At 43.9% G+C, this 13,554-nt stretch overlaps 1 protein-coding gene across 3 annotated transcripts in view; it reads right to left on the bottom strand.

The window, feature by feature from the left end:
* Window positions 1–278: 278 nt before the first annotated feature.
* Window positions 279–13,554, bottom strand: part of NAT10 (N-acetyltransferase 10) — a 33,696-nt gene continuing 20,420 nt past the window's right edge. For 2 of the 3 annotated variants that reach the window (XM_077322127.1, XM_077322128.1), the window contains exons 16-29: window positions 12,519–12,635; window positions 12,008–12,109; window positions 11,826–11,900; window positions 10,729–10,845; window positions 10,459–10,592; window positions 9,193–9,241; window positions 8,369–8,465; window positions 7,920–8,030; window positions 6,444–6,616; window positions 6,068–6,187; window positions 5,143–5,241; window positions 4,413–4,486; window positions 2,198–2,281; window positions 279–682 (exon numbers count right to left, since the gene is read on the bottom strand). In XM_077322127.1, the coding sequence (XP_077178242.1) occupies window positions 592–682; window positions 2,198–2,281; window positions 4,413–4,486; window positions 5,143–5,241; window positions 6,068–6,187; window positions 6,444–6,616; window positions 7,920–8,030; window positions 8,369–8,465; window positions 9,193–9,241; window positions 10,459–10,592; window positions 10,729–10,845; window positions 11,826–11,900; window positions 12,008–12,109; window positions 12,519–12,635 (1,443 nt within the window). In that variant the 3' untranslated portion in view covers window positions 279–591. Of the gene's footprint in view, window positions 683–2,197; window positions 2,350–4,412; window positions 4,487–5,142; window positions 5,242–6,067; window positions 6,188–6,443; window positions 6,617–7,919; window positions 8,031–8,368; window positions 8,466–9,192; window positions 9,242–10,458; window positions 10,593–10,728; window positions 10,846–11,825; window positions 11,901–12,007; window positions 12,110–12,518; window positions 12,636–13,554 lie in introns of those variants that run through there. The other variant, XM_077322129.1, reaches the window with a different exon arrangement.

Raw genomic sequence — 13,554 nt, 5'->3', positions numbered from 1 at the left:
AACCAGCTACCAATATTCAGAAGTAACCCTGAAAGCGTATAGCGATGACAGTGTTCAACAGGAAAAGATTTCATTAAATCTGAATCTGGATTTTTTTTCTAATCAAGAAGTCTAGTAAACTACATTGGACAGGCACATAAAGCTGACCGTTTAAAATCTTACTAAACACTGTATGCCTCGTTGTACTAATAGAAAAAAATATCAGCTTTCAATGTAAAATAAACACATACACAATAAAACATAGGCCTCCCTCCAAGAACCACAAGTAAGAGCAACAATCAAGGAAATGGGAAGAATGTTTATAGGTCTCTTAGGCTCACATAGCAGAGTTTTGCAGGCCTAAAAAGTTAGGACTCCTGGTAATAATCCAGTGTGCACTTAAGTTCTACAATCCCTTTTAATGTAGCACAAATGCTGAGCTGGCAGCAATATAAAAATATCTTATGAACAGCACTACTGCATGCAGTCTTTTTCAAATGCTTCCAGCCTTTCCACTCCAAGGTACATCTTCTTCTTAGCTTTCAGTCATTTACTTTATAAAAGAAGTTGGATTCTCCCAACACAAGAACTTAGGTCCACGCGTTTTGGGGTTCATTTCTTCCACTTTTGCTTTGGGACTTTATTCTTAAATTTCTTCTCCTGTTTTGGTCCTATTACAGATTCTGATTTTCTTTTTTTGTCACTGAAAAAACCCATTAAAACAGAGTAAGTGAATATCCCACCACTTGGGTATCATGCACTCAAGGCAACATTCTACATTTAAAAAGTCACATTTTGCAACCCCTATAAAAATCATGGTAATTTGACATTAATGAAACTTGACTGTTTCTCGTTAGGCCTGCGGAAGAGCCAAGAATTAAGCAGAACCCTTATGTTTTGCTCATAACCAGTAGAAATCACTCAGGATGGCTGCGATCGGAGCCCACATATTTCCAAATACATCTACTAAAAATATTCTCAAGATAATGATTTCTTAGCAAATACCGTGCAGCCTTAGCTAAAGTGATGTCACACAGGAGAAAACAGTTATAGCAGGTCTGTTATTCACAGAGTTTTCTTAATTAAAAGAATTCAGCTTCATTCCATTATTTATGGCATGTCACTAGCACGCCTCTATAGCAGTGTTCCCCAACCCCCAAGCCACGACCCAGTACCGAGCTGTGAGGCCCTCGGTATCGGGCCGTGGCAGGGGGGAGGGAGGCGCTGGCGCACCAGTGGGTGCATTTCCCTCCCCCCCTGCAGCTTGGCCTGTGCTGCAGGGGAGAGGTACAGGCGCAAACGCTCAGGCACAGCAGTTCCATACCTGCGCGTTTGTGCCCGCTGGCGAGCGCCGTGCTGAGGGGGGGAGGAGCGGGCACAAACGCACTGGCATGGGAGGTCCGCACCTGTGCCCGTGAGCACCGCTCACCCCACAGCTCGTCTCGAGTGACAGTGAGTTAACATCCAATTCTCCCATGTGAACGAAACAGAGACCAGCTACTCTCCCATCTTACTATAGAAGCCGGGAGGAAATATGACAAACGGCTCTCAAAGTCAGTAAATTGTTGTTGCTGTTGTTGTTAGGTGCGAAGTCGTGTCCGACCCATCGCTACCCCATGGACAATTGTACGTGAGCTAAATTTTTTGGAACTGAGGACCTAGCCAATATTTAATAAGAGGAAAATATATTATAGATCATAACATTATAGATCTTAGCAAGATCCAGCTTGGTGTAGTAGTTAGGAGTGCAGATTTCTAATCTGGCGAGCTGGGTTTGATTCCCCACTCCTCCATACACAGCCAGCTGGGTGACCTTGGGCTCGCCACAGCACTGATAAAGCTGTTCTGACCGAGCAGTGATATCAGGGCTCTCTCAGCCTCACCCACCTCACAGGGTGTCTGTTGTGGGGAGAGGAAAGGGAAGGCAACTGTAAGCTGCTTTGAGCCTCCTTCGGGTAGAGAGAAGCGGCATATAAGAACCAACTCTTCTTCTTTATTACATAAACCAGCACAGCAGAGGATAATTCTTATGGTACAGAATAATCCCAGTTACTCCACTCTCTTTCTCTGACCAGGAGAAAAAAGAGAAGGAAACATACCGGGGGATGTATCTGTTCACTTTTCTTCACTGCTGTCCATTTAATTCTTCAGCTGCATATTATTCTGAGATGCCAGATATACTAAGTAGGACACAACCCTGAATTTCCCCTGCACTAACCTTTTCAGACTGACAATGGAAGCCGCCTGTCCTGCTTTGGTCAGCACTTCGTTCCACTCCTCATCATCGCCTCTGATTACATATCTGAATGTGAAGCGGAGATTGTTTAAATCCTTTCAGGTGGTTCAATTAGTCCAAAAAGATTAATTATGCTGTTTTCCAGAAAGAAAAGGTTAAGTTACTGGCTAACATTGATACCCCCTCCCCTTCCTAGCCGCTGCAGACCAATCATTGGCCATTTTGGGAAGAGGAGCGGGCTGACAGGACCATACGTGCTCATACCTCCTGATAAATGTTTAATATATATATATATATATATATTAAAAATTAATTAACTCCCACCAATTTAGGAAACCCCTTCAGGGCCATCAAGAACCCCCAGTGTTTCACAAAACTCTGGTATACAAATTCAAGAGTCAATACTCTCTTGCTAATCAAAGGAGCTTTGACTTGCCATAGTTTATACAACAGTCCTGTTAGCCTCTAAGATGTTCCTTGACTCCAATTTTGCTCTTTGAAAGCAGACCAGCACACCTACTCACTAGGAACTACCTTCAGTGAAGAGAGAGACATATTTAATATTTCCCCCCTAAAATAGTAGCCCTGCCACTCCCCTTCCAATGAAACACTAGCCGATCATTTCCATCCTATCAATATGACTTCATGGAAAAGAGTGGGGATGTAACTCTTTGGAAGTAGCAAACCTACTTCAGCAATGCAGCGGAAGACAACATGCCTCCCACTTTTGTTATGTGGCAAGAGTTAAGTTTAACATGAACTTTCCTCAAAAGCTGGAAAAACTCTGAAAGTGCCAAAGTGCCTCATGTGGGGCACAACGTAAACCTTGGCCATCTGGGTGGTATACCACATGCCCAATGCATCACCAGGTGCCCTGCTGGAAGTGGCGGTGGTCTGGGCATTACAGTTCCCCAGACTACTAATCCTAGGGGACTTTAATGTCCATGCCGAACGGCTGTCCTGTGGAAACAGACAGGATCTGGTGTCAGCCATAGAGACACTACGGCTCTTGCAATTTGTCACCAGCCCTACCCATCAGGCAGGTCACATCCTGGGCCTCATTTCTGACGCAGGGCTGGACATGGAACTGATGATGGCAGTTAGCACTGTCCCATGGTCAGACCGCTACACTCTGAAGGCTTGGCTGCGACTACCACCTGTTCCTCAATTGGACGCCAAGCACATTCTAGCTTGCCCATGGAGACTTATGGATCTATTGGATTCCTGAATGCTCTGCGGGACCCAACACCTTCCAGACCTTTTCCCTGATACAAAAACTACAACTGGTCCAAAATGCAGAGGCTGGAGTTCTCACAAGAACACCTTGGAAGGCCCACATCTGGCCCATGCTCTAAGAGCTGCAGTGGTTACCAGTTGAATCCCAGATCAAGCTTAAGGACTTGGTAATTACCTTTAAGGTAATCACTGTTTGGGTCCAACATACCTAAGAGACCGTCTCTCTGCCTATGCCCCCCCCCCCCCCCCAAAGCGTTATGCTCAGTTAATACCAACTGGTTGGTGATCCTTGGCCCCAAGAAAGCATGTTTGGCCTCAACCTAGGCCAAGTCATTCTCTGTCCTGGCCCCCACCTGGTGGAATGAGCTCCTAGCAGAGATCTGGGCCCTGTTTCGCAGGGCCTGAAAAATGGAGTTCTTCCACCAGGCGTTTGGTTGAGGCCAGTGACAACTTCTACTGGGCCCCTAGACACACACACCCTTATTCACCACTCTATGAGATTGTGCTCAAAATCACCACTGAACAGGTTATATTATATTATGATCAATGATGTTATGATTATTGATTCAATTATCAAACTTCTTTATACTCATCTAATGTTTCCTGTAATATACTTTTTTTCTGTAAACTGCCTTGATCCTCAGAGGAGGGCAGTATATAAATACAAATAAATAAATAAAGTCTGTCCTGAATTACTTGAAGTCTCCCAGGCAGGCTAAACAAAGCGTCTAGCTTCCTAGTCTGGTTAGAAACATATATCAACATATCAATCTGCCTTTGCCAACAGGCTAGCTGATAGCCTCCCCATTTGCAGGCAGCCAATCAACAGTGACACTCAGACAAGACCTGGGTATCCTGTAGAATTCTTGGTCTTAAATGGATGCTGTGGCAAAGGCCCTTTACGCCAAGTCTTCTAGAAACAAACTATTTAGTTCAAGGAAGGGGAGAAAGAGGTGCTTACTGTGACAGGTCAAGATCTTTCAGTTTCCCGATCTCTTGCTGGTGTTTCTCCTGAAACTCTTTTGCTGCTTCTTCCTACACCAGGGGAAAAATGCCCAACTTTACATAGAACATACACTGTTCCTACCAGGCAACTGCAAGTTGGCAACTCATTGTTAACCTCCCAGGAGCTATTTGTTGGTTTAATGTATTTTATATACCTGTTTTAAAGCAAAAGCTGATAATGGCCAAAGAAGACTTTACCACCAAAATACCTCGAACTCTATGAGCTAAATTACATACATTTTCTCCAAAAGAGGAATCCAGCATTCCACTATGCAGAATGACCAGCCCTGATCTGAACAGCCCAGGTAAAGCCCAATTCCATCAGATCTTGGAAATTAAGAAGGCCTCATCATGGCTAGTAACTGGGTGGTAGTTCTTCTAAGGAACTCTTAAGGGTTATGATGCAGAGGTAGAAAATGGCAAACCACCTTGTCTGGCTGCCAGATAATCCTTGGCTCTCCTGGCTACACCACACATGCCATATGCTAAATAAATTTCAGCCAGAGGTTTCTGCCCAGGATGGCTGCAACTTTCCCAGTTGCCCCCAATACCTGATATTCAGACATTTTCATCATGACCCTGTCCCTGGACTGAGAGTTAAAGTGCCATTTCCCTGGTCTGAGGGGGTAAAAAATGCCAATCTCCCAGATGCTCTAATATGTGAAATCTTAAGAGAATATAATTACCAAATCTTCATTTAATGATTTCAGGGTTGGCTCCATTACAATTTCCTTTGTTGCTGCCATCTGCTCTTCCACAGCATTTCCCTGAACAGTGTTGAATAACTGAAGAAAAGAGCAACCAAAGAGTGATAGATCCTTACTCCCCCCATATAATGCTTTCAGGTAACATACAGGCCATGTGCTACAAAACTTCTGCAGCATTTCCCCTTGACCAATGACCTTCTAACAGTCAGTCTCAAAAATCTAATCAATAGAAAGCCAGGATCACAATTTACATAACCAAACTTGGGGAACAGGACTCCTTCCTTCCACTATCCCACTGAGCCTCAAATTAAGTGTGATATCCATATGCAAGTTCCCTCCAACTACCCTCTACCCAGTGAGGGGGGAAAGCTTGGACTTCATGAAGCATTTTAAACAGATAAACAGCAGGAAGGCAAATGGGTGAGCACCCCTCTCCCCCAGGTTGCAAGCTCCACACACCCAAGGCACAGAGGAAAATTAAATGCAGTTGAATACCCTAGATCAGGGGTAGTCAACCTGTTGTCTTCCAGATGTTCGTGGACTACAATTCCCATGAGCCCCTGCCAGCATTTGCTGATGGGAATTGTAGTCCATGAACATCTGGAGGACCACCAGTTGAATATCCCTGCCCTAGATCATTAGAAACAGTTTATCCAAGTCTTAAGAACCACCGTCACTAACTCTGAGGTACACTACTGATGTAAAGTGAATGGTCAAAGCCAATGACAAGTTCCATAGCTCTAATGATGGAGTCTTCCTTCAGTAAAAGAAACATTTCACTGGTGGACTATGCCTCCTCCACTGAAAAACTCTACAATAGAAGATAGCTCCATAGTCTTTCAACACAAAATCTGGCCACTATGATTTTCTGCCACTTGGTTAATCTTGGTTAAATAACTGTTACCTGAACAACTTTGCGAATTATCCTGTTAAAGAGACCCATCAGCTGCCCACTAGGCAGTTCTATTTCCTTCTCCAATTGATCCACAGATTTGTGCTGCAAGCCAATTCCAAGAAGAAGAGCCTGTAAAAAATAAATAAAAAGGATGTCCTTTCTTTGATTCAATATGACAAAGACACTGTATTTGGGCAGGAGGAACTGGGCTCTTCAGCTGCCCCATTTACTGACGCATACAATGTATTGAAGCAGTTTTAATATAGACACCCCACTGGGAGGACAGAGACTGGAATGCAAGTATGCCATCAAGTTAGAAGAGCTACAGTAATATGGCTCTCTCTCAGGGAAGAACTGGTGTACAGATACAAAATAAGGTACCTACAGATTGGGTAGCAGAAAGGGTTATGTCCCCAAGCTGGCTGAGAAAGTACATCCTTGAGATAGTAGGGATCATGTCCATAATAAGATGATAATCGACCATGTTTCTTGAGTACATCTCTAGTCTCTTCAGATCATATGGAATAAAAACAGCTTCTAATTCACTACGGCTAATTGCTGAGACACATGAATCATTTGAAAAATGGAGAGAGAAAAAAACAGAGATTATAATTGCTACACAGAACAGTCAAAATCATACCATTTCCTCCAAATCTTCAGATTTTTGTTGTTTTAAGGGGAAACAAATTCTTCAGGGAAGAGCAGGAAATAGGGAAAACAGAGAGTACATTGAGCAGACTGATGGAAAAATTGTAAGTGGAGCGACAATTGCAGGTTAGAGCCAATATGGATTCTGGGCCTGAAAAGCTTGAAGACCTCTGGCATAAAGAAGACAAAATACTATGACCTAACAACTGCATTTTCCAATGTTCAGTTTTATTCATTTATTTTACAAAATCTGTACTCCAGCTTTTTGTCCACCAAGATGGCTAACATGTTAACACATATATAATAAGGGTACATTCTAAAAATGATTGAAGCACATTATTAAAAACTAATCTAAGGTATATACCAAAACATTAAAACAACAATAAAAACATTGGGCAGGAAGAACAGTTTGCCAAGGGAACACCAAATGAAGCAGAAAAGGCTTCCCTCACTAATGGAAGACGGCAATGGAAGGCGACAAATCTCCCTGGGAAAGAGATCCAGAGTTCTGGTGCCACAACTAAGAAGGGCCCTCTCTTGGGTTGCCACCTGCTAAATATCAGAAGGAAGGGGCCACCGAAGCAGGGCCTCCAAAGATGACTGTAAAGGTCACATAGGTTCATAAGAGAGTATGTAGCTCTTCAGGTATGTTGGTCCCAAACCACACAGGGCTTTAAAGGTCAACACCAGCACAATGAACTGCACCCAGAAACATATTTGGAGACAATGTAGATGGGCCAAGATGGGAACAATATAGTTCCTATGACCCACTCCAGTCAACATCCAAGTTGCAGCATTCTGCACCAACTGAAGTTTCCAAACACTTCCTAAGAACAGCCCCACATAGAGTGCACACTGTGATAATCTAATCTAGTTCTAACCAGGTACAGTGGCCAAATCTCTCCTGCCCAGGAAAAGCTGCAGCTGCCTAAACCTACTGAAACTGAAAAATGCACTCCTGGCCACCACTTCCACGTGCTTAACCAGTAGTGGCCCAGGATCCAAGAGCACTCCCAGATAACAAGCCTATTCCTTACAGGAGTGTGCAACCCCATCCAGAATGGGTGACACATTAAGCCCTGCTGAGTGAGACCTTCCACTCACTAGCAGCACTTTAATCTTGCCAGGATTACACTTCAGTCTATTAGCCTACATCCACTCCAAAACTGGACAGTTCAAATACTGTGCAAGTTGTTCAAAGGCACATACTTACGGGGTTGTGACTGCTGTTTGATATTCCGATTCTGTAAAATATTCAGGGCTAATGAAGGAGAAAAAGTGCTAAACTGATATGACAAGAGAGACAGAAACCTCCTCCTGAAATCTGCAAAGCAATTGGAAAATAAAATGTTACTACTGATGCCTTAAAGGATAGTCTATAACACTTGACCACACAGAAGGTAAAAGGAGCGCATTCATTCTGGACACATCCAGATCCTCTTAAGGTGACCTTACTACCTTGGTGTCCTATGGAAAGTTACTGGTCTGAAATCACCACTATGGAAAAATCCACAGAGCTTAGTACGTCTCACAGAAGCTCAGATTTCTAGAAGTACCAGATCCCATGTGACGCTAAGGCAGCAAAAGTTTTTACTTGTGCAAGACTATTTCCAGCTCCAAAACCAGTTTGAACCAGCCCCAAAACGTCTGTAACTTGGTCACCTTTCCAGAAGGCCGTCAGCCAGCTCTCCTGCTCAGCCTCCTCCTCTTCATGCAGAACCTTCAGCATGATGCAGGAATGCTCCCCGGTCAGATCATTCTAGAAATCAAGGCAGAGTCCTTTGTGCGGCATTCTGTAAGGTGCTGCATTTCTAAAAACCCACTGCTTCAAAAGAGATTGCTCTCAGAGAGAGAATCCACATCAGTAGATGTCAACCAGTAGTGATAACTGCAAAGAACTCATGCCGTCACAACTGAAGTGACCGAAAGGAACTCCCCAGCAGTTCTCATTCTACCACAACATTTACAGTAAACCTGTCAATGGCTCAAAATATTTTTAGTTAAATATGTAAGTTTCCAAGACCTCAAAATAAAGTTTCCAAAAGGTAAATATGTAAGTTTCCAAGACCTCAAAATAAACTTCAGTGATATTAAAGCAAGGCACGATTACCTATAATTTAACACAGAAGTCACCATACCATGAGACAAGCTATTGCAGGGACTGGTCAGAACCAATACAGCCTCACAAACAGATTCAGGCATGGAGCCGTGTTGGTTTGAAGACACAGAACAAAGCCTGAGCTCAGTGGCACTTTGAAGGCCAACTTAAACTCTGCTGGTCTTAACAGTGTACCTGGACTCAAGCCCCAAAGGTAAGCAGACATGCAGCCCTACCGCCCATTCTATTGTGCCTCCACAAATCAAGTAATGTGATTAATATTAACTAATATGCTGCTAAGCTGAGTAATGATGGTGAACCTAATTCAGACTGATGCTCTGTAGGGTAGGTATATCAGGGATTCTTTGGAACAGGAAATTAGACTTACTGGAGTCTGCCTCAGATACACTGGTACAAATCCAGCTCTTTTCCAAAATCTAGTAAAGGGACAAACAAAAGAAATATAATTGTAGTTAGAAACATTTTAAGTTGCTGTAAAGGCTATATTATCCATATATATTCAAGTTACACACCCATTGTTTACAGACTTCTGTGGCAGCCCCAGGAGTTGCCTTGCCTTTTTTCAATTCATTTTTGGTACGGCTTCCAAATATAGAAGAAGAAGAAGAGTTGGTTCTTATATGCCGCTTTTCCCTACCCGAAGGAGGCTCAAAGCGGCTTACAGTCGCCTTCCCATTCCTCTCCCCACAACAGACACCCTGTGAGGTGGGTGAGGCTGAGAGAGCCCTGATATCACTGCCCGGTCAGAACAGTTTTATCAGTGCCGTGGCGAGCCCAAGGTCACCCAGCTGGTTGCATGTGGGGGAGCGCAGAATCGAGCCCGGCATGCCAGATTAGAAGTCCGCACTCCTAACTACTACACCAAACTGGCTCTCTTAAAAGACTATAGTTTTATTTAGGTCTCAGTTGCCTGCACTGATGCCATCCAGAACCACATGTGGCTGCCTAGAAAGTGCTGTGGCATCATAATATTCATGATGTGATCCATCAGGGGGCTAGTGCAGGAAGGAGGGACAGCAAGAAGCAGTAACGGTCAGATGAGTCGCATGAAGTTGCCTTATACCGAATCATATAATTCCATCAAGATTAATATTGCACTACTCTGACTGGCAGCAGCTGCCCAGGGCCTCAGGCGGAGGTCTTCCAGACCACCTACTCCCTGCTCCTTTTAACGGGAGATACTGGAGCCTGGACCTGGGACCTTCGGCATGCAAATCAGATTCTCTGACACTGGGCCAGGACCCCTCCCCCAAATGGGACCAAACAAAGGCAAGCAGAGGTAAATACTTCCACAACTTCTCCACAGAAATTTCCAGAGGATCACTACTTGTGATCCGAAAACTGAAAATGGAAACTATTCTGACACAGGTGCATTTATAATTCCTAGATATACAGGCGCTGCCCTTCTCACGGTATCAGGTTCCTGTCCTGTTCCCTCTTGTTTCAGGAGGCCATGCACTGGAGAACAGATTGTCTCAGCATACACACACACACACACACACACACACACACACACACACACATTGAATTAATTGGGTTGTTGCTCAGCCATATGAATAGGTAGATGCGTTAGCAAAACACTGTGTCCTGATGCCTCTTTCATACCAGAGCTCAAATACCGCTGAACTCTTACTTGAGCAGCCTTGGTGTCAAACCATAAGACACGCCAAGGTAGTCGAGATTCTCTGCTTGCCTCTCGCTCAGTTTGAGGAGGAGAGGAGGCAAGTCCTTCCGAGGCATCACAGCTTCCTCCAATAAACTGACAGCCTAAAGCAATAAAAGAACAGTCAGCTCAGCAGGAGAACAGGAATTGCTTAAGATCTGTCAGCCCCCGAAATGGTTCTAGAGAGATGTGATATTACCATGTATCAAGAAATACCAGTCACGCACAGAGTTTCCATACCTCGCTGCTCACAGTAGCAATTTCTTTTGGCTTCTGGGCAATTTTTTCTTCCAAGCAAGGAAACTTGCCTTCATAGTACATCTGCAGCAAGCGCAAAGCTCTGCTGCCATAACCCATCTGGTGAAAGAAGTTTTGCATAAGAGGACAATTAAAAGAGAATACTGAAAGGCCCAGTGTTCAAGACAATTCAACATTCCTTCTGCATACATAGATGTGGGATCCCTCTTGCTTTGCAGAAGCAGCAAAGCCACTCAATGAGTACAGACCATTAATTGTTAACAAGTTACATGAAATGCAGCCACTATGTAACTGTACTGGCACTTTAACAGGAGTCCAATAGCACCTTTAAGACCAACTTAAGACCAATTTAACTTCCAGAGTGGGCAATTGTGCTGTTCTCTCTGTCTTACCCATGTTCCTCTATACGCAGCCTGATTTATAAGCTGCCTCTACCTGTTTTGTCACCTCTTCCCCCCACATAACAGGGGTTCAAGTTTTGCAAGTACAAAAGTCCCATCATGGGGTATTCTCCTTAGATACTTTTTCCCTACCATGTCAGCAGGTCAAAAAGGGGGGCTAGGGAAGGAAGCCCTTTCTGTGCTTCACTAACTGACAATGATCCAAGCAAACAGCCTGAATTTCACAGTTTATTCACTAGCCATTATGAGCTCTACATTAATTTGGTTCCTGCCCTCGTTTTGCAAGCAGCTTGGTCACCCTGTGGTGATTAATGAGCAATGTGCTACTGGTAAGCGACATCCCGTGTATGTGTTCATTTTATGACCCTTGTGGGTCATTTTGACAGGAAGAAAGCATATAAATAATTTTTTATTTATGCCTTAAGTTGTTGCTATCGGGTCACCCTAACATTTTCAGTACAAACCAGCTGTACCTCCTGCAATTATTGATGTGAAAACATCTTATGGGGCACCTGGCACCTATACGAATGGAAGTCCATGGCAGAAGGGCTGGCCGGCTGCACGGCCTCCAACTGCTGACTCACATACATGCTACACAAGAATCAGATTCCCGCCACCTTTTCTGGATCTTTCTCAGTCTCGCAACAAGGCAAGTTATGGGAGATTGTAATACATTACCCCTTGATAATCAGGATGGACTGCAATGCGAACCACTCGCCCACCAGAGAGGCCACCAAAATCTGGATCTTGGAACTATGAAGGGATAAAAAGGGGGGGGGGGAGTCATTCTGACTGAACTGAAAAGCAGTCATGAAAAAAGATGAGCCAAACAAGAGTCAGCTGAACAACTGCTTTGTTACCTGCTCTGAAATGGTCCACGGAATAAGATCTCCTGATGCTTTCTTCCCTCTGGACAGACTGTTCATAATGGACTGACGAGAAATCTCCCCCTCTAAACACACCTGACAACAGCAGAGGGGGAATAAGGCAGAGAGTGGAGACCAGGTGCTGGAGTGTTGTGCTGCAATCAGGCTACGGGCATTTGATCAAACATGGCTCATCTGAAGTAATGGGCATGGTATGTCTCAGCCAGTTCAGATTCCTACTGAGTTCCCACAAGAAAAAAAACTCTAGGTTTTTAATAAAGATTTAAATTTTTAAAGCTGCTTGAAGCAGTTTTTAATGAACAGGCTGAAACACAGTGTGAATAAAGGTAACATGCTCTGTGCTTTCTAGGTTGCCTCAAGTTTTGCAGTGGGCTCCATCAATAGAACAAGCCAGACAACTAAAGCAGGCTGCCATATGTCTTTCTGCTGTTTCCTTCCCAAATTAGTACGGGTCATTTAAATGCATAATTTTTCTCTTTCTTACCTGAACAACAGCAAGCACTTCTGGCAAAGAATTCTGGGTAGGTGGAACCGGCGGCAGAAGGCAAAAGAGATGATGGGCAGGAGCATCCGAAAGCAGCTGGAGGTCATTGGGAGAATTCTAGAACAACACAAGCATGCCACTGAGTTAGTTCTCTAGCACACACGCCTCTTTGTTAACCTATCAAATGACAAGCAAGTTACCCTGCAGTCCATGGGTGAACAGACAGAGATCCTTCCCATATTCCCTGTCCTCCAAGCAATCTCTTTTGAGTCCAGGAAATTGGATTTCCCTGTGGATCCACACAGACCAATAGCAATGCAGAGAAAAAGGTTAGGTGGGGGCACACGGAATACACAAAGTATCACTGAGTGAGAACTAAGTACCATATGTCACATGAAGTCACAAAACAATGTATATGTGTTTCTCACACACTTATTTATAACAAATGAGAAGTGAAGTGCTGATACATCCAATATTATAACGCCACCATGGAACATAAGACATTCCACAATACAGCATGAAAACAATGTGAAAGTCCTTGAGATGCGCTAGTTTTTTTCCAGTGCAGGAGAATGATTTCCTCCAAATTTATTGCCAGATGTGATCCTCTAACTGGCACTGGTTATACCAGTTTCAAATAGCCTTCTTCAGAGAGTACATCACCATCTATAAATATCATCACATAATAGCAATAGGCTGTAACATACACACCATATGGTAGAATATCATCAAGAACAACTCTTATCATCATTAATTGCAAACATGCACGGAGCCAGTATTTTTGCAATAAATCTGGGACTTACATCTCCACAGCAATAAGTTCTGAATTGGCTCTTGGCCAGTATTTTTGCAACTGGGACTTGCATCTCCACATCAGTGAATTTGGAATTCTTTGTTCACATTCAGGAAGAGCTATGCAGGTCACGGGGCAGCATAAAAGAGGTAGAAGGAAGTACATTTACGCCCCTTCCCCACTGCTGCTGCAATTTTGCCCTTTCCTCCCTGGAGTCCCCCAACCCACATGGCTACTGGACCA

Source organism: Paroedura picta, chromosome 2 (genome assembly GCF_049243985.1).
Source record: "Paroedura picta isolate Pp20150507F chromosome 2, Ppicta_v3.0, whole genome shotgun sequence".
NCBI lineage: Eukaryota > Metazoa > Chordata > Lepidosauria > Squamata > Gekkonidae > Paroedura > Paroedura picta.
Note: the sequence above shows the minus strand (reverse complement) of the source record. Positions and strands in the feature narration are given on the sequence as shown.